This window comes from Dunckerocampus dactyliophorus, chromosome 5 (assembly GCF_027744805.1).
Source record: "Dunckerocampus dactyliophorus isolate RoL2022-P2 chromosome 5, RoL_Ddac_1.1, whole genome shotgun sequence".
NCBI classification, from domain to species: domain Eukaryota; kingdom Metazoa; phylum Chordata; class Actinopteri; order Syngnathiformes; family Syngnathidae; genus Dunckerocampus; species Dunckerocampus dactyliophorus.
The window spans coordinates 6,051,443-6,073,264 of NC_072823.1; the positions used below are offsets into that span (position 1 = coordinate 6,051,443).

Genomic DNA, 21,822 nt, shown 5'->3' on the forward strand with positions numbered 1-21,822 from the left:
CCGACGAGAACTCGGCCCACAGGATGAAGGGGGGTGGTAAGTCTCTGTTGATGCACTACACTGCTGATGGGGATGTCATACACCTCCATGTCAAAAAATCCAAACTATCCCTGTAATAGCAGAGAGTTTAAGTATTAGAGAAAAACTACAATCTTTTTAAGTTTAATATGAAAAAAAAAATAAATAAATAAAGTTGTCATTTTTTTAAAATTAATTTGGGGAATTATTTTGAATGAAGTTGAAACATTTGGAAAATTAAAAAAAAAAAAAATAGCAAAAATGGGGAAAAAAAAATAAAGTTCATACCAATAATACGCTTTGTCACCTGTATGACAAAGCTCAGAGACAGTTTTTTCTTGAAATATATATATCTTGTTCGCATATCTACATGTGGTGCATCCTTTCAGTTTTCACTATGTGGCCCTCAGTAAAAAATGTTTGCTCCTGCAAACGTTTTTCATCAGAAATTTCACATTTTGTGAAATTTGACATTGATACCTTAGAACAGCCTGGAGCAAACAGCATATAATACACACAAAGCAGGGCATTCCTGGCATACCACAACCATGGTGACTGGCATTGTGGTTCAAAGTAGAACTTTGTCTCCCTCGATGGCTCTCTCCCAGCATGCAGTGTAATTAGAAACGGCATCCGCATTGAACCCTCTCATTGGCTCGCACCAATTTCCTTCCGTCTTCCCCAATTTTATCTCATGAAAACCCATTTATTTCTGGAACTTAGAATCCCAAAGATGCAAACCATGTTACATTCTAATTATTGTTGTTTTTCTGGCTTATTGTGGTAATCTACAGAAAACTAAACTACGTACCTTGTGGTTTTCAAACTCTAAAAAGGTTGAACCTCCCAACATGGACATTTTATTTAGAAATAAATAAATCAAATGTTAAAGTTTTTGTCCTATGATTGGATAATTGTTCAGAGTAGTGTGGTTTGTGTGAGTAAAACATAAAAAAGACATTTTCCTACAGTGATTAAACCTCAAGTTTGCATACAATCGCATATTGAATACGTGCCATAAACCCACATTAGAAAGGTCCGCCTTTCTTTACAACTTGTTCTGTACCCACGACACAGCAAAGATAAACAGCATCCTTTGCTCGTGTGTTTTCCATCTGACCACCGACCACCCATTGCTGTACTCCTCCCGTTGCCTTGCCACAAGGAACAGCATCTCTCTGTTCGCTGGATGTGTGGCTTGTGGGCTTTTGATAGGGCTAAACCAGCAGAGGAGCTAGATAGAGGGCTTGGGGAGAACAACCCAACTATTCAAGGCCTGTAACTCCATAAGCAAGGACACGCACTCACTGTAAGCCTGCTATAAAAAAGGGAGTGGTACAACCAGAAAGGTTGTGTGTAGATATTATTGTCAAGGTAACCTGAATGCTTACTAACAGTAAAACCTAGACCAGCACCTCACTGGACGTGGCTGCAAAAGCATAACTATGTTTATTGGTACCACAACACACACACACACTCACACACACACACACACACACACACACACACACACACACACACACACACACACTCGCTGACTCGGGCAGAGGTGAATTTGTGATGATTTTTAGAAAGCACGCACCTGTATGTAATCAGAGGGTAATAACATAATAGCGTTGGACACTGTCTCATTGTGCAAACAAACAAGAGTCTGCTCTCCCATCTCCCATCAACGTCATTGGTTGCATCCACTTCTTCTCCAGAACTCATCTGTTTTTTTTTCATCTTAGAACATGTTTTTTTTTTTGCATCTACTGTATAAAGAAGCAGCTGCCGAAGCCAAAACATCACAAGTTTGACAAACACTGGACATAAAACACACCGCACAGACACATTATCGTGTGTAAAAATAAGCTTACAAAACCCCTGACAACAACGCCCCTTGTGCACCAGCGTTGCAAGTGATAATTGCAGGGTTGCAACCACGACACCTAGAGGCAGTACTCGCCTCTTCCTGTCTTCGGCTGGAGGGCAAACAAACATTCATGATGGCCACATACACACTCAGTGTCTTTGTACAGTTTTCGGCAATTTACAATGAATAACGGTGCCTGTCGTTGAAATCAGTTGCTCCAGTTGTGTGAGTGTGCATGGTGTGTTGCATAAAGCCAAACTTCCGCGCCCCACAATGTAGGAGATGAAAATAGTGCTTCTAACAGCAAATCATTCTGCATGAATACATTCTTGAATGTGTCCTCCATTATTCCGCTGCACTGTTTTTCCATGGAGGTGTAGTATGAACATTAATTTGATATACACAACCTGCTTGCTATCTTGTTAAGTTGCTTCCCAGTATAGCCTGCAGTTAACATGGGCGGTCCATATTTGCTACTAGATTAACTGTGTGAACCTAATTGCCAGAACACTGGCTTATTTCTAATAATATCCGTCTTACACAGGTGAAAATGTGTGTTCATGACAAGAACACTGTGAGTGCAGACTTTTTTTCCTCTTTTATGTTACTTTTCCATTTCATTTTCTTACAATAGACCATGCTTTGTAGTCCTGGCAGTATACTTATGGTGTTTATTGAATAATTGGGCACTTATACAAATTTTGCTTGTTGTTGGTCACTGCAAACTCCAGCAGCCACCTTTCTCTGTTACTTTTTTCACTTTATTTTTGCCCATTATGATGAAGTATCTTATTAATAACTTTTTCCGAAATCCCTGTTTGAACTATTTCAACAGCACATGCTGAATCAGCAGGCAGCTACAGGTCTATTTATAAGTGGCAACAAGGAGGAAGTGCAGAACACAAAGAGCGTACGGGTACATATGAGGCGAAGCTAAATTAAACTCAACAGTGGATGGAGTGTGAACACCGCACAGGAACTTCCCACAAAGTCCTCAAAGGAAAAACAGTCCATCTTTTCCCACCTGGGGTTCAATTCTGTGACAGCTGAAATAACCCACTGGTGGAGACGTCTGCAGCCTCATGTAAATATATTCACTTTGGGAATGTGAAGTATAATCGCTGCCAATAAGTTTTTTATTGGCCTGTGGCAAATTCTAAAAATTTAACAAGAAACTAAATTTAAAAAAAAAACTGTAATTTTACAAGAATAAAGTCCAAATATTAAGCAAAAAAGACGTAAAGGAATGGGAAAACGTCATAATTTTACAAGGTAATGTTATGAGGAAATATAACGTCATTTTAGCAGCATTAAATTGAAATATTAAAGAAAAAAGACTTTTTAAAGTGTAGTACAATGAGAAACAAAACAATAAAGTTGTCATTTTTGAAAGTCGGGTTGCAGAAAAAGTTATGTTACGAGAATAAAGTCAAAATATTATCGGAAAAAAGTCATAATTACGAGAAGAAAGTTTACAAGAAAAAAGTTGTAATAGCTGGGAAATTTGAAGCAATAATGTCAAAATATTACAAGTAAAAAAAATGAGAAAAAGTCACCATTTTAAAAGAATAAAACTCATAATACTATAAGGAAAAAAAAAATTGTTGAAATAGTAAAGAAAAACTACTTTATTTTTTAAAGGTCGTAATATGAGAAACAAACAAAATAGAAAATAGTCAAAATATTATGGGAATAAAGTCATATTACGAAAAGACAATTTACAAAAAAAAAAAAAAAAAATACAAGACCAAAGTTTGTACTAAAAATAGGCTTTTTCACCTATATCAAAAAGCCGAGATGCATTTTTTTCTTGAAATATATAAAGCTTCTTAGCATATCTACATGTGTTGGTGTTCAAAGTGGCCCTTGCATCTTGAACTTACCGCTACATAAGCGAGTATTAGTCTCAACTTGGCCACCCCAATGAAAAATTTCCGGCTCCGCCACTGCTGTACATATTTCTGATTTTTCCCTGTCACCTTTATGAGATATTAATAGCAGGCTAGCGTGTCTGACAGGCCGCCTCTGAACCATGAGGAGTAACAGGTTAAAAATAAAGATGAGGTTCTTAGTATTTCTTTAATATTTGGGGAACTTTTGAAACTTGCATGATGCTAATATGCCAATGAATATTTACTAAGGATGGCCTTTTTTTCTCTCAGAGCTGATTCATTTAAAACAGCAGTTCTCAAAGAGTGTGCTCATTAAGTATGAATGCAGAAACACACGAGCATAATTATAACCCTTTGATTGTACTCTCTGCTTTTGCTTTGAAGTTTGCCACATGGTAACATTTAAAAAGCTCTTTTTAAAATATTGAATGTTGTTAAGAGCATGCCTTAAGCTGTTTATAATACACAGCAATCCCTTGTTTATTGCGAGTTCACTGGTTTTCGACTCGACCGTGATAAGTGAAGTACCACGAAATACAAAATATTTCATAGAGCAGAGAACAACTGTTTACAACCTTCTAAATCCTTGTTTTAACATTATTAAAGACGTCAAGACCTAAAGTACTTCAATCCTTGAAGTAGGCAACTTTTTGTTTTCAATTATAATACTGTATGTGTTTTAAGGCTGCAAAACCCCATTAACTTTTTCTCATATTTCTTTCTTGTTTAAACACTCTCAAAGTTCAAATTTCGTTAGAATTTTAATGATCAATCTACTAGGTTGGACACAAGAAAGTATTAAGTGACTCACGCGTATTCACTCCTCAGACCGTGCCTTGTCCTGGCGCTGTTCGGCTACAGTGTTTTTGTATCCTTCTTAAAACATATTGCTCCTGCAGTCATCGCCCTCCTCGTCCTACTCCTAATCCAGTTAGCTTCTGCTTCTTCTGCGTCTTCTATTGTTTATTGGCAGTTAGCAAGCAGCTCACACAGTTAGCTAGTTTGCTAGTGTCTATTGACTACAACAGGAAACGACACGAAGGAGATTGACAATGGTCTGCAGCCAATCAGAAAGCAGAACACAATGGGCGGGTTCTCCCTTCTCTAATACACCACAAGGATGCAGAACATGATGCGCATTCATACTCTGTTAAAAAAATATGCAAAACTTCACTTAAAAAAAATCCGTGAAACAGCGAATCTGCGAAAGTTGAACGGCGATGTAGCAAGGGAACACTGTATAGTAGACATAATAACAAAAAATAAGCCATTTAAGACATAAATACGGCTAGTGCTCGTGTGTGTTTCTGTAAATGTGTGCCGGTGCTACAGGACTATACGTCGGAGGTTCAGAGGTGCGTTTTAGCTTGCCTTGGGTTACAGCCCCAACTGTAGTCCTTGTTTTTATAAGGGATTTTCATCAGGGATTATTGTGCCTGTTGTGAAATCATTCAAATCTCCAATAAGAGCCAGAGTCTGGTGCTTGTGTGTCTCACAGAACATTACAGCAGTGGTTCTCAATTATTTTCTGTCATGCCCCCGCACTAGGGTACAGGAATGTTGAGTACGATAAATTTGTACATGTTGGCAGGTCTGCAGTAACATTGAAAGTAGTCCATGCCTCTCACTACCCCCCGGCAGTTCACCGCAACATCTTAACATCTGCCATCTAGTGACCAGTGTAGAATAATATCATCTCAACGTCTTTGAATTCATCTTCTGAATGCCTAATATTTGTATGCAATTTCATTTAGCCATTTTTATGCTTGAAAATGCTTAAAGCCTATGTCACAATCGGACATACGATCTTCGGCCATGCAATTTTTGGCGGTCCCCAAATCACTGCGTTTTTTGGGGGGGGGGTTTGTTCGTGGAGAACGTAGTTGTGGTGACCAAGAAGAAGTAAGATCTCCACACGCATGGAGAATGTATTGGACGTTTTCTGCTAATTACTTATGTGGAGTGCATGTGTGGCGTACGACACACGTCGGAGTCCGTAAGTGTGACATACAACCAAAAAGAAACAACTTCACATTTTGCCCAAACCTGACACCAGCAAAATGTACGAAAGACACACGTTGGCCGTGCGGACGGCACGCGAAGACGTACGATGTAAGTTTCTCTTGCAACTTAAAAAAAACACAAGCACCCGTAAAGTTTCTTTGACATGGCAAAGAACTTCTGTAGCCGGTCTGCAGCCAGTCTACGGCTCGAAAATCAGCACAAGTGTACCCTCCGGGCGTTTCTTGCATTTTTTGCCCACAGACCGGTCATACAAGCCCATACGACCGGTTGTGATGAGGCTTAATTTAAGATGAAAATATATTAAAATCTGCTTAAATATGCATTTTTCATTATAAGGCCGTATTCAAGTATATATAACACAGCATGATTTTTTTTTAATACATATATTTGTGTGAAAAAAAGTGAGGGATTACTGTATATTGTGTTTTGTGAGCCAAGGTTCTGGATATGCATCAATAAATTGTGTTGGAGATTGTTATACGTCGAAAATATTAACCAATTCTTCTAATTCTTCCAATCCCAGCTTTACGCACCCCCACTTTTCTTTCAATTTGTTGCAAACCCTGAGCCAGGTTTGCAAGCATAAGTCTCCAAATTGTCAGAGAGTGAATTTGCACCCCAGTCTGACGCAACATCTATGGAAGCAAACCTGCACCGAGAAGGCATAACAATAAGGCTGCAATGGTTGTGAAAGCCTGCTGCAGTGCAGCTGAATTTCATGTTTGGAAGTGAGCTGTGGGTACAAATTCATAACACTCTCCCCAAACCTTAGCATCATGCAAGAAATCTTGGAAAGGACAATCACAGTATAAATGCAAAATGTATGTGGTTTAACATTTACAAGCCTTTTCCTCATCAAGCCCTGCTTTCAAAGACCAAACATTTAAGATCCCAAACTAAATCTTCCCCCTTCGCTCAGGTTTCAGACTAAATGACCCCCACCTTGTGTGCAGGCTCTACAGCCCATCCAGTCCTCTCCCAGGCACAGCCAGCAGTGATTGATTTTTTTTCACAAGCTATCTGCGGTGAAAACTAAGCCGTGGGGAATGTCCACAATGATGACTCCTTTTTACCCACAGGGCATCAGAGGCAACAAAAGACTGAATGATCATACACACTCAGAGAAAGAGGATAAGAGAGCAAGGAGACTTCTAAAGGCCAAACATCCACATAATTATAGTCTACCGGTACGGAGGAAGTGACAGAGTTGCACGCTGTTATCTTCTCCCACCTACCCTCGGGGAGCCTTTAACTGACAATCATCTCCCGCTTTTCTGAGTATCAGCAGCCAACTCTTAGAGCTAACTCTCAGGCAATGAGATGGCATGTCTTGTTTGTCATACTATCTCATTAGGAGGCCTTGGTAACCTTTAAAGCATGAGCACAACCCTGACAAGACTGGACAGGTGAAACTACACGCCAGTTATCGTCATGGGCCGCGCAAATCCACCCGATGCTTTTGGATTACCGCATGCGATCGGAGCCACGGCCAGAGAATGTGATTGACTTGAGGGCAGCTGCTCACAGCAACAAAGAGGGAGGGGAAAAAAGACAGAAAATAACAGACAGATCAGCTTTCAGTGCTCTTTGTTTCTCTACACTATGGCAAGCAAGACTAGGCCTTTCTCTTTTCTGTCTCCCACAGAGCCGGGAGAAAGAGGCCAGCCTTTCGTGACAGCAAGACCGCAGCAGAGTTATGCATGTGCCGCACACGCGGCCAGGTTGCTGTGCATCATAACTCCCTGGAACACCACTAACGCAGGGCCCTGAGGGAATGGCAGTGGCCTCGACGTGGCCTGATTAAAAAGTGAGATATACGAGGCATGTCCACGTGGACGTGGCCAAGATGAGCAGGCCACTGAGCAAGCGTACATTCGTAACCTTTACCACACACATACAGTACAGTGGCAAGCAAGTTATCCAGCATCCTGACCATTTTTTTCATGGGGTTTTTCGAAGAGACTGGGACAGAAATATTACTTAATTCAGGGGTGTCCAAAGAGCGGCCCGGGGCCCACTTGCAGCCACTTTATTGGCCCGCGGCACATTCTTAAAATATAATTTAACAAGAAAACTAAAAAAAACAGCAAAAATGAAAGACTCCACACTCATTTTACAAGAATTGAAATCAGAATATTAAGAGCAAAAAAGTCGTAATCTAACAAGAAAAAGTCATACTTTTATGAAAATGTCATAATATTACAAGGAAAAATAACATTATTTTCGTAGTGTAAAGTATAAATATTAAAGAAAGACTTTTTATACAAACAAACACAACAACAAATAAAGTTTTAATTGTTATGAAAAAAATTATAAGAAAGTTGAAATTGTTGGAAAAAAAACAACAGAAATGGGAAAAAACAGTTTTTTATGACACTAAAGACAAAATATTATGAAAAAAAATATTCTATTGAGAAAAAAGTTGCAATTTCATGAGAACAAACTCATAGTATGAGAAAATAATTAATAATTATTACATTATTATTAATACTTATAAAGTTATTAAATAAGTCCTAATTTAAGGAGAAAGTTTAGAAAGTTTAAATATTTGAACAATAAAAAAAACAGCAAAAATGGGGGGAGAGCAAAGACTAAAGTTCATACTAATAATATATTTTTCACCTACTGTATATCACAAAGTTGAGATGCATTTTTTTATTGAAATATATATAACTTTGTTGCATGTTTTTAGAAAATATCAAAGTGGCCCTTCCATCCTTTCATTTTTCACTATACGGCTCTCGCTGGGAAAAATTTGGACACCCCTGACTTAATTCCTATTTGAACTAAGAAAGAAAAAAAAAATCTTCCTTCACTTTGTATATAACGTCGCTCCTCTAAAAAGTTTCTGAAAAGGGGCTGTCACGAATATGCAGGGACTCCTTAGAGAGCTGCACTGCATGCTACCATGAAAAATTCAACAGAGACAGATGACACGACAAAGATTTCTAAGTGGCAAGGTGTAACTCTGTGGCAGCACTGTGACTGAGTGGTTAGCACTGCTGCTTGACTGCAAGGAGGATTCTAACTAGTGTCGATTGGGTATGCAATGTCCTCCTTGTGCTGGTAAGGGAACTCTTCGGATAACAGGACATCCTCCCACAGTCTAAAAATACGTCTTTTCAGTCAATTGAAGGCTAACTTGGCATTGAAAGTAAGTGTGGATCGTTTGTATCTACTGCATGTGTCAGTCCTGTGACTGTGATGTGACTGGTGATCCGACAAGGGTGTTCGTGGCCTTTCACCCTGTGTGAGCTGGATGGACTCCAGATTAATCTGAAGCTTGTCGTTTCCACAATGTGAGTAATCGGTGAGGCCCTCGACGGACCAAATCAATATGAAGCAAACGCATACAGTTAGTGGTTTGGTCTGCAACATATCAGAAAAAGAGGCAAAAATGTCAATTGATGGTTTCCAAAGTCAAAGCTGATGTGTGTGAATATTTTGTTCTGCCTAAAGCACAAAGATAATAGCTCTGCTTTTATGGATGACTAAGTAAATTAACAAAAATATTCACATTTGAGAGGCTAAAATCAAAGAATATTACATTTTTTTTTATCAAAAAATGATTAATTGAATTAAAAAACAGCTGTCAATTAATTGATTAATTGTTGCAGCTGTAATTAAAGGTAGTTTCATGGCGTTGCTTTTGTATGCAAGTGACTTTTTTTCCATCATATCATCACTTAAGCATTAGCAGCACTTTTGTAGTCTTCTCCATAAGCATGACAGCATCATCTTAGAGGCAATCTTTATAATTCCACATTCTTCCTTTGTGCATAATTAGAACAAACACAATAAATGTAACTAACATCATCAGAATGAAGACCCGGTGTGTTGGTGAAAGACTGACAAAGTAGGGAGACACCACGACTGAGGACTGCTTCAGAGGTCAGTAGTTTTGTGACCAAAGGGTCAAGCTGTCCTGGACAAAGAGCCGTCAACAGGAAGTCGGTGAGACAGAGGGGGAGCAGGACAGGCTGAAATTGGACACCAAATGATGCAGGTTTATAAAATGCAGACAGTTGACCTTCTGTGACGAATTAGACTATGACGTTTGCTGGAATTAACAGCTCAATTTCCTCTACATTATACAGTATATCACCTTTGCATAACAACCACATGACTTGATGTCCAAAGACAATAAAATGATTGTGTTACTCATGAAAACAGCTGACGAGTGTTACACAACAGGAGCAAGTTGTGAAATAAAATGGACACCAATGCTTCACATCATAGGCCGCATACCAGGGGTGTCCAAAATGCAGCCCAGGGGACATTTTGGCCCGCAGCAGGTTTTTTTTTTCTTTTTTTTAATTGGCCTGTTGCAAATTCTAAAAATATAATTTAACAAGTAAACTAGAAAAACAACAGCAAAATTGGAAAAGTCAACAGTAATTTTATAAGAATAAACAAACAAAACATTGTAATCTAACAAGAACAAGTCAGATTTTTATGAGAAAAATGTTGTAATATTATGAACCAAAATTTTAGGAGCATAAAAAAAACATTTTAGTAGCATAAATTGGAATTTTTAAAGAAAGATGTTCTTTTTGTAAAGTTATAAAATTATGAAAAACAAATAAATGAACAAATAAAGTTGTACTTTTTGGAAAAAAAATTATGTCACAAGCATGAAGTCAAAACATTAATTAAGTCATAATAACAAAAAGAAAATTGAAATAGTTGAAAAGTAAAAAAAAAAAACAATACCTATTAACTAAAAAAAAAAAAAAGTAAAAATTGAAAAATCTGCATTAATTTTGCTAGAATAAAACCAAAATATTTACAAAAAAGTCGCACTTTCACAAAAATAAGTTTTATAATATTAGGATGACAAAAAGTCATTTTAGTAGCGTAAAGTTGAAATGTTAAAGACAATTTAAAGAGAAGTTGTTTTTTTTAATATTATGGGAAACAAACCATTTTAATTTTTATATTCTTGAAATATATAACTTCTTTGCATATATACAAAATATCAAAGTCTCCCTCGCATCCTTTCATTTTTCCGCTGTGTCCCCCAGTGAAAAATGTTTGGACACCCCTGCTCTAAGCTGTTATATTGTGTAACAGTAATCTATTAGTCGTACCAGTATTAAACTGCACTGAAAATACTACATACTGTATGTCTCCAGAATGTACATGATATATTTCAATGTCCTGTTGCAGTAGAAAAAAAAAAAAAAAAAAACAACTTTGGAGACATAGACGAGGAAAAGAGACCCCCGGATGAATTCTAGGTTTTAACATGCATGACCTGTGGCAATGGACACAGTGGAACATGGCTGACAGATCCTTATCCAAAATCTGCTCTTTTCCTCTTGACTTGACTCCAAGCCTCCATACAGTATATTCATGCCTGGAAGCACAGCAAAGCTGCTAAGACGTGAGTCATAGCAGCACACACTCTGCCTTGTGCATGCAACTGGGAGCCTTGATTGTGTCATGGGGATGCTGAGCAATGTAATTTCAAAAGTAGTCTTAGCAATGACATTGGATTAGATTTGAAAGTAAAAGATAAGGTTAGTAGCTTGATTTAAGGGATACGACATAGAAGATTGCAGATGCAACGTCTAGGATGCCCTCGGTTGAGATTCAAATTTCTATTGTTGCTTTTCACAAGACAAAATCCTGCCTATCCATCCAGCCAGCATAGCAGTCCTCCTCACAGGGTGGTCTTTGGTTATTGATCAAGAGGGCAGCCGGCAAGAAGCCGGCCTCACTTAGGTCGTAATGTCACGGTAGTAGAAAGGAACAATGGGGGAGGGGAGAAAGGAGAGTCACAAAATCAGTAAATTAAACTTGCGTTCCCAAGAGTTTATGGATGGCGAAAGAGTAGTGGGGGCAGACCAGATCAGGAAAGAACATTTGGAGATATAAGATATGAGTCCATAACATGGGATATTTAGTACACAGAAAGATGTGACACAAAGTTCTTTTAAACTTTTGATCAAATAAATGCTTGTTTCGCCAGTGCGTGTAACATAAATCGTTAAACAGTAGCCTACCAGAAAAGCCATTCATCGCTGTCCTCCTCCTCCTCCTGGGAACTAAAACCACTCAAGTTATCTTCTTCAGCATCACCATTGAACAATCTCACAATGCCTTTGTCACACGCTTTGTCCGTCTCTCTTGCTCTTTGAGCCATTTACCATAAGCTATCGTCTTTATTCAGTCCAGCCTTTCAAAACCTGTTTGGTGAGTGGACAGTTGGCGGTGCGAGCAGTCCAAACACAAGATGTAGTAATCAAACTTACTGAAGACGTGTGAGAGACTGCTACATAAGACTTGAAAACATAATATTAGCTTCCATTTCACTCGTCCACGTCACTACTTCCTGAAGTAATGAGCCGCATCACTGTACAAGCTGCAGGGTTGAAAACATGAGTAAAAACTAGCGGCTTATACACCGGAAATTATGGTAATCGACAACTATTTTGGTATTTATTTGGCATGTAAATATCCTCTGATTCCAGCCTCTCAAACGTGAAATATTTGTAAAAATTCCTTTGTCATCCACGAAAATAGACCGAGATGCACCCATTACAAGTTTCTGGTCAAACACTGATCATCTTTAAAAAGCTTGACCTGATGATTTTTTTACAGGACAGCATACACCTTCAATGTTCAAACCTTATTTTGTTGAAAAACTTTGAACAATGCTTGTGAAACAACACAAACTTGTTGTTTTAACTGTACATGAGGAAGGTCTCTGAAGTATAAATGAAAAGTTTACACCATTGCTGTCCAAACTAATTACATCAGTTCCTTTAGTCTTTATTGTTCTACATTTTAAAAACAAAACAGGTTACACTACAGACTTGATTTGAGTGCACAAGGAGCACAAATGGCTGGTCGTCCAATGCTATGAACGCCATCATTTTCCTCGTAGTAGCTTTGCTCTTTTCACCGCTCATACGTGCTAACAGCCGACCGCTGCTTCAACCTTAGCCTTCAGCAGAGTGAAGTCCACTAAGATTATTTTGTTCTACCAGCTATCAAATAACGCTATGAGTCTCAAGTAAGGTTTACAATTATATATTAAAAAGAAGCGGATACAATGCCGGATACAATGGAGAGAATCGGTCAGCCCACCAACCAAGCGATCTCTAAAGTGAAACTGAGTTCCTCTTCCTCATCCACCTGCTACTGAGGCGGTTCCAATGATCAGGAAACGTCCTGTTAACCATTTGTTGGTGCATTGGTCTGATTTGGTTACAGCCAATCCTTGGTTCGGATGGCTGAGCATCTCAGCCCGACTCATAACAAAACTGTGTGTGTGTGTGTGTGATTAATTAAAAGGAACAGGGTACCTTTTGTTCGCATTATCTTTCTGAAGTAAGTAATGTTACGTTACTTACCTAAAACAGAGTGGAAAATATTCCATCCTAACAACTGCTAGCTGCCAATATGGCAGAGTAAAAGGTGACAGTGGCGGATTTTCAGACCTTTGCGGAGGTAGATAAGCTCAGTGGATAAGATCTGTTTCATATGTAAGGATCGGTCGATCGCCGTTCCTCCAAAATTACGGAAGTCGATGCCAATCGATCGGATTCTCACCTATTATGTTTGTGTTCTTTTATTCTGTTCTATCTGCTTGGTCAGCTGTTTTATGCTTCCGTGTAGTCATTATGCCGCCTTTTCTGATGCCATCTGCGTTGTAGTGTGCTGTGCAAATCCCAAGTGCAGTGTTTTCTGGTGAGTCAACTCAGTAAGAAACCATGACGTTGGTCAACTATTTAGCTTGTTAGCTTCCTTTGTCGCTTTGTCAGAGAGTGGTACTGGAACTGAGACTAACTGATGTGTGACAACACTTTTATTGCGAATGTTTATCTAAAATCAGTAGAGAAGGCTTAAGAAACATGACTACACTGCCAGGTGGCATCAGTTGTGGCTCGTCATCAAAACATTTTTGTAAAAAGAAAAAAAGACTAATAAAAATTTTGCAATTTTGGGGGGTAAAAGTTCTGCGCTTTTGCTCTGTTTTTGCAATTTTTGCTGTTTCTTTTTTTTGTTATTTATTTTTTACATTGTGCCTCTGGCCATTCAAAAATACACTGCGGGGGCCGCACTTTGGACACCCCTGGTCTAGGGCCTAACTCATTACTCGATTGATCGAAACAAGCTTAAGATTTAATGGACTACTACTACTACTATTACTACAACTACTACTACTATTACTATTACTACTACTACTGGTGAGTTGCTGCCCTATTTATATGGCATTTCATAGAATAACTCTTAGAATGCTGTTTTAGAATGCCCCCACCGCCTGACCCGAAAAAACTGAAAACTGTGGGCTGATTGCACATTTCTACTCATATTTATAAACCAGTAGTAAACACAAGACATATTAAATGTGGCAGATGAATACCAGTCGGAGCTTAAGACACCCACCACTTATTCTTGCACTGACCTCATATCGCCTCACCCCCTCCCCCTGCAATTTCCTTGCCACTAATCCAGTACTACGAGGAGGCAGGCAGCAGAATGGCCTGATGGTCAAACTGTGTCTGTCTGCCTTCATGTCCCTCCATCTGCTTGGAGTCCAGCAGCCATTCAAAGGAATTAAAGTAGCAAAAATCTCTCAAAATCCTACTTAGACCCCCTCTCTCCCTGCTTTTCTGTTAATTTCTCTCATCACTTTAATTCCTCCATTTACTTTCTCTCCAATCTCAGTCCAAATTCTATTAACGCGGTGGTACTTTCTGTCAGCTACTGCAAGGCAATGCTGCACATTGAATCTCATCCAGCTAATTACCGGCACGTTGCGAGATCCCTCTCCATGTCCCGACACCAACAGCAGAGAGACTAGGACCAGACTAGCAAAGAACAGTGTATATACAGTACTTCCTCTGTTTCTGAACTATTCATTCAGAAGTAGAACTTTTTCCACCAAGTGTGCCATCACAGTGAGTTTGACTGAATCAACCTTTGCCAGTTACATTGCAGCTGTTGAAATGGAGTCTACAACCCTAAAATTCCTGTTCGCTTTATAATTCTAAATCGCCAATACGGTGTATGCCAGTGTTTGTTTTGTTTTAAAAAGTAGGGTGCATGATGGTGGGCTTGCTATTATAGTGATGTTGCACAATCTGTAGGCTATTGAAAAGGCCAGTTTGCACTTTTGTGGGAGGGGGAGGTGATGGGGGAGGGGCGCCTCAATGTCCTGGTGGCCTTTGTGGCTTTATTGAGAAGCGCAGCAGGAAAAGTGAGGCTTTGGTTAGGTTCTGCAGAGTTGATTAAAGTTGCAGAAAGTGCGAGTGGCCACAGATGGTGCTGTCAATAACATCATTCAACCACCCATGCACACGCTTGTACACAACACCACACCCAATGCCATACCACAAAGTGGAAATGCACCATAGACACGCTCACAGTTAGATGCAGGAATAGTGAAAACAGATGGTATGTGTGTTAGTGGTGTGTGATGTTCAAAAGAACCACTTCAGGAGGTGTCACGATTCCTACTGCTAAGCCAGAGGTGTCCAAAGTGCAGCAGGGGGCCATTTGCGGTCCACGGCTTTTTTTTTTTTTTTTATTGGCCCGTGCCAGTAAGCTACATAAGGCTTATCGGTGCAGCAGCCTGTTGCACCTTTGTCTCTGTGTAAATTATACTAAAAGTAACATGAGCTCAAGGTTGTGCTGGGATTTTTGTGTGGATTTTTGCGCTTGAGATGACACACGTTTCAATCGCACTTCAAAAGAATTAAACATGGGCGCGCACACACACACACACACACACATGCGCGCGCGCACTTCAAAAGTTTAACTACAACTCTGGTAATAAAAACAAACCAAAGAATGCCAGTCATTCCATTTAGGTAACATGGTATAATTAACAGCTCAAAGAAAACAACATCATCATACATTACAGATCCTTAACAATATTTACGGGTATATTTATGGGTGTGAGTCTGCTCATTTATACTTTGCCCTCTCTTACTAGTCGTCGGATGTTCAGTACTTTCTGAAAAGCAGACAATGGCAAAATGGATCGGTTCCCAGAGGACAGAAACTCATCAAACTGCACACATTCATTAAAGATAACATCAGTAATAATCACCAATTAGCTTCCGCAACCATCATTCTATGCATTTTTAGAATTTTTTTTCATAATTGAGGACTCTATTTGGTCTATATTATGCACTATTCCACAACGATTTTGTGTTACGGTCCTTGGTTTTCTGGAACTTATGAATTGGATTTACATCATTTGTTTTGGGGAAAATGTATTTGGTTAGAGTACGTTTCCGTACAGATTAAGGACCCTAACCAAGGTTCCACTTTATTATTTTTGAGTGAAGTTAACAACAGTATAAGTAATCTTCTCCGATAAGATTAGACAGAAGGTAATGCCATTACTGTCTGTAGTAAATAAGATGCTGGTTGATTTTTTGGGGGAGAATTTGGAGAAAAAAAGGAATGAATATGCTGTCACATAGCTCCTTTGTCATATCTGACCACATGTCACATGTCCACACTCAAAATCTCAAAAGCCCTCAGATTATGAATCAATGGAGTTATGCAAATGGAGTCATCATACAGTTAGATCATTGGAAAAATGAGACCAAACAACAAGTGGACCAGAGAATGGACCGGAAAGTGTTTTCTTGGTTGCTTGTTTTTCCCAGCCTGAGTAAACAGTGTCTGTTCAACACACTCAGCCTCTGGGTATCTTCACAGCAGATGCCACTGCGCATAATACCACTGCAACTCATTAAACTTTTTACCGCAGCTAAATCAAGAGCCTTATGAAAACACAATACTTCATGTCATCCCCAAGTCCTTGGACCTGAAACCTTGCAATTATTTCCTCAAAAACAATGTCTGAGCTTTCCAGTAGCCGACAAGCACTTGGGGGAGTTGCAGCGTGTGTCTTGCTCAAGGGCACCTCTGCCAGGAGTGCATATGCTGTTCATCTTTAACCACTTTTATCCTGCTGCCAGCCTTCAGCCATGACCAGTGACCAGCTTTATGTAACAAGTCCATTGTGGATCAATTTTACTCTCAAACCAAATGGATTATGTTGCCAGAGAGCCACACACAAATGGAAAACTTTTACAGTGAGTAAGCAGCACAGCTATTTTTCATGAATCTACTCCTGCAAGGCCAATGTCAGTAAATCTGTGGGGAAAAATAACAGGAACAATAAAACGATGCTTTCATCTCAACAGATTTTCCACTGGAAGTCTCCATTGTCAACATACACCCTAATATTGCCTATATTACCTCACAATGTGTGATTCTCCAAAGACAACACTCAAAGACGTCAAATATTGACCAGCTGAAACGGTGCTCTAAGCAAATAGCTAGCGGCATGCATCTGCACTATAAATGCTCCCCACATACTTTCAATCTACAACAAGCCCACGTGCATGTGCATCTGAGCTGAACTGTGCTACGACACATGAACAAAACCACTTACTTGTAGTACGTATGCTTCTCGTTTAATAAATATTAACTAAGGCGATTAATCAAGATTTTCTATCTTCGACCTGACAACAGCTATTCTGAGCAGCAGGTTGATGTTGCATGACCAATAGGGAAGATACTCATCGCCGTATCAGGTTCAACCAACATCCCCTATGACTGTGAATCATCATCCCTTGATCAGCCTCACAGCATTTCTTGCAATGACAGCCTTTTGTTCAAGCACATGCAAATACCCCAACTCCTCAAGCAGCACGGTTCACTTTAGACCCTCACCCTGCTCACCGCCGCCTGGAGTGTATTGACCTCAGAGGTTTTACTGCAGGGGCGTCTAACAGTGCCGTTACGGTTACCCTCAGAGGGCCGCCTGTGAAACCACATTAGCATATTAGCCACACAGTCGGGAGATCTGAAACATATGGTTTCGTACCTCGGTGTCCGGGTACTCCCACATCCCATATTATGTTGACAAGCCAACATAATATCTGAGTATTTCGAAGGACACGACTCACCCCAAAGTAATTTCACTTCGTCGTAAGTCTAGATGAGCTTTGGAAACCAGACGGCGGACTCATGCGCATGCGTTCTTTCTTCTTCTATAGTTTGGTGTGTCATGTGGCTCCGTCTGCGTGTCTGTTTACAGCGCCGCACATAGGTGTGCCTTGTGTATTACATCGTTTTCACCCAGTGATGCGTTCCCGTCTGGATACTGCTATTTACTAATCCGGCACAGTGTTGACGCAATTTTTTTCAACCCACAAAATAAAAATCCCAGGAACGTTTCCGTGTGGACAGGGCCTAAATTGTCCATAGGTGGGAATGGTTGTTTGTCTACATGTGTCCTGTGATTGGCTGGCGACCAGTCCAGGGTGTACCCTGCCTGAAGTCAGCTTGGATAGGCTCTAGCATACCCCCGGTATAGAAAATGGATGGATTATTATCATTTTAATTTTGTATTGTTTTACCAACAAACTTACATTGAAAGAAATGCCAAGCAGAATGCACAACTACAGTATAATTCAATTTAAATGGTGTTTGACAAAAAAAAAAGAATCTCCAATTGCATGCAATAAATTGACAGAACATTTAGCAAGAAGATGAAGTGTTTTTTTTTTATTTATTTTATTTTATTTTTAAACTCAAGATAATATAAATATATTTTAGAAGTAAAAATAAATACGATTTCGCATAAGCCGAAGATGGATGAATGGAATAATAAAATTAAAATATATAAATATATATATATTTAAATAATACTAAAATGAATAAAATAAAACTGTAAAAATATGTAGTTAAAGTCCATATTTCAGGGCTTTTATGAAATTATTATTATTTTTAACTTAATATAGTATGAATATATTTTATAAAGTAAAAACAATACAATTTCGGATAAGCAGAAGAAGATGGATGAATGAAATAATAAAATTTAAATATAGAAAAAATATTTTTTTAAATAACACCAAATATCAAATAATCAAATCAATCAAATAAAATAATTTTAAAAATATGTGACTTATATATATATGTGAATAATAAAATCAGTAAAAAAATAATACAATTGAAATATATAAAAAAATATTTCAAAACAATAATACAAAAATTATAAAATAAAACAATTTAAAAAATATGTGACTTTTGCCGTGCATTATTTCAGGGCTTTTGAAATTATTGTTTCTATCTTAATTTAATATAAATATCTTGTCAAAAGTAAAAAAAAAAAAAAAAAAATTATAAATTTGAAATATATATATAAAAGTATATATTTTTTTATAATACAATTAAATAATTTTAAAATATGTGTCTTATTGACGTGCATTATTTCAGGGCTTTTTAGAATTATTATTTTAACTTAATACAAATATATTTTTTAAAAAGTACAAATACAATTTCACAAGTGGAAGAAGATGAAAAAAAAAATTACAAAAAAAATACAAAAACATAATTTTGTTAAATAATAGTAAAAAAATAATACATTTAAATAATGAAAAAAAACATATGTGTCTTTTTGACATGCCTGTAGATATTCTAATTTTTTGACGTGCATTATTTCTGGGCTTTCGCGGGCTGCATAAAACAATATGGCTGGCCAAATCTGGCCCCCGTGGCCTTGAGTTTGACACCTGTGTCCTACTGTGTTTTAGCCTGCAGATGAACAGAGCTGATTGCATAAAAGCCAAGTCCCCATGGTAACCCTGGAGCAGCCAATTGCCTTTTTCCTGTGTCGGTCAGTATGTATTTAAGAGTAAGTTATATGTCAGAAAGAAAAGGGCAGGCTAGGATAGCATTGTAGTCAGTGATTCCTAAAAATGTGCACTTAAACCTAAAATTTTGTACTTCTTGCACAACTTGCTGTCTTCTAACAACAACAACAAAAAATGACTGTCAAATTCCCCAACGGGTGTGTAACCTGTGAATCGACCAATACATTTTCTGGCTGGATTAGAATTGTTTTTTTAAACAGTCCACTTTGGTGGACTCCTGGATCACACACGTGTTGTCAATGTTGTTGTTCAGTCTCTCGTTAGAGAGCAGCAAGTTGTGCAAAAAAATACTGCAACACTGAACAGTTGGACGTGTGCCTTCAGAAGTTTATGGAAGGCCAAATTAGGTGCAATTTAACTTCATCCTGAAATCTCACCTGAGAGTCGAATATCCCAAACTTTTTGTGCGTGGTCTGTGCCTCGGCTGGGTAAACTTTGGGGAAACTAAGTTGTACTCCAAGCAGGGATTTGTGCAACAGTGGTAAACAAAAGAAACACCATCTCCTCTGAAGTGCCCCTGAGTAATACAGTACACCGGATCTCCATACAGGTGTACTGCTTCAACATGTGCTTTTCCTTTTCAGAAAGGAACAATGCTGGGACGACTTCAACCAATTTGAATGACCCATTTACTTACAATACAATTAGATGAGCGGTGAGGTTAGATAGGAAACATTTAGGGACATTAGTGGCCTTAAAGCACAAACAGACTCCGCAGGAAAATGCTAATGTATACAGGCCAGGCTATTTAATGTGGGTTTTTTTACATTTTAAAAGAATGTGTGCGTCTTTAGGATAGAACACTGCTGGTGGTCATGCATTCCAAACTTTTTCACTCACTAGCTTACTAGCCTCGGTGATGCACTAGCTTGGCTGCACTTGTAACTAACGTTCCACTTGTCTCTTACCTTTCACTTGACTCTCGTAGTCGGCGATGATCTCTTTATCCTTTTTGAACCTCGGCGAAGACATCTTCTGCTTGTTGTTGTTGAAAAATCGCTCAGAAAGTGCTTGTCAACAAGCTGGAGGCGCTACAACCAGCGATGCATCCCAAGCGAGGACAAAATGATGAACTCCCCAGCATAAAGAAAAAACCGATCACTTCTTGATTGATAATCTTCCTTCTTAGTGTGCAAATCCAGCTCCAATCTCTTTGCCACCAGTGTGACGAGAGAGAGAGAATGGGGGGTGAAAAAAAATCACACAATCACGCAAGTTTCAGCGGCTTGGTGGAGGAGCATCGTCCGCAGTTAGCACCGCGTAGGAAAGTAGTGCCCAAACACAGCGTCAACGCGCATTGAAATCCACTTAAATTGTCGTGTATGTCCGCTTTTGGTTGTTTGCAGCTCGGACACACACAGCCAGGCAAACACCTCCCCCTCTCCCTGGAAGCTTTCTCACCCCTTGGTAACTCCCGGCGGAGTGGGAAGGCCCGGTGGACTGACTGCTGCAGAACTCAGCAGCTAGAGCCAGGCAGACTGGGAGAGGGGGGGAGAGAGAGGGAGGGAGGGATCAACACACATACACACACACACACACACACACACACACACATACACACGCACACACACACACACACACACACACACACAGGAAAGTTCAAGAGTCACGATTCAAGTTTATTGGTCACATGTATTGATTTACATGCATACCATGCTGTGCACTCCATTGGAACCCTCCCTAAGACTATACATTGATAAAAGCTAAATAATATATCCCACTAGTATGCCTCACGTAACATAATAGCAATAAACATAACATTTTTTCTTTGCCAATTTTAAAATACATAGGAAAATAATAAGGCAGTATAACAATGTGGTACAATAGGAGTCAATGTTTATAGTGACTGTAAATAAATTATACAACAGTCATCATAAATAATAATAAATATTTAATTCTAACTGATGAAAAGGTTAATAGTTGACAGTAACATAATTGGATGATTTTGATGATTTTTTTAGTGCTTTTTTAATTACAGTATTATTACAGTATATATATATACTTAAGAAGAATTGCATTGTGGGAAGTCGAGTGTCTATCTCTTCCCTCTCTCGTCTGTCTGCACCGCCCATTGTTTTCTACGTCCTGATTGGCTGTAGACCATTGTCAATCAATCTCCTTGCACTGTGCCACCGTGTTTCCTGTGTCATTGCTAGCTTGCTTGCTTGCGAGCTTGTAAATGAATCTTTGGTTCGTCTGCAGCAATGTCTGAGAAAAGTCTATAGAGTGATTAGACAAAGGGCTAGTATGTTCTCTATAAGCGGCGTTATGAATGATCCTAACTGACCTTTTTTGTAGTACAGTTAGCGAGTGACATGTACTTTTATAGTTATTTCCC

The 21,822-nt window shown here is 38.8% G+C and overlaps 1 protein-coding gene across 3 annotated transcripts in view; it reads right to left on the reverse strand.

The window, feature by feature from the left end:
• srgap1a (SLIT-ROBO Rho GTPase activating protein 1a) overlaps positions 1-20,946 on the reverse strand; it is a 94,129-nt gene extending 73,183 nt beyond the window's left edge. For 2 of the 3 annotated variants that reach the window (XM_054775368.1, XM_054775371.1), the window contains exon 1: positions 20,393-20,946. In XM_054775368.1, the coding sequence (XP_054631343.1) occupies positions 20,393-20,456 (64 nt within the window). In that variant the 5' untranslated portion in view covers positions 20,457-20,946. The remainder of the gene's footprint in view (positions 1-20,392) is intronic. The other variant, XM_054775369.1, reaches the window with a different exon arrangement.
• Between the last annotated feature and the right edge of the window lie 876 nt (positions 20,947-21,822).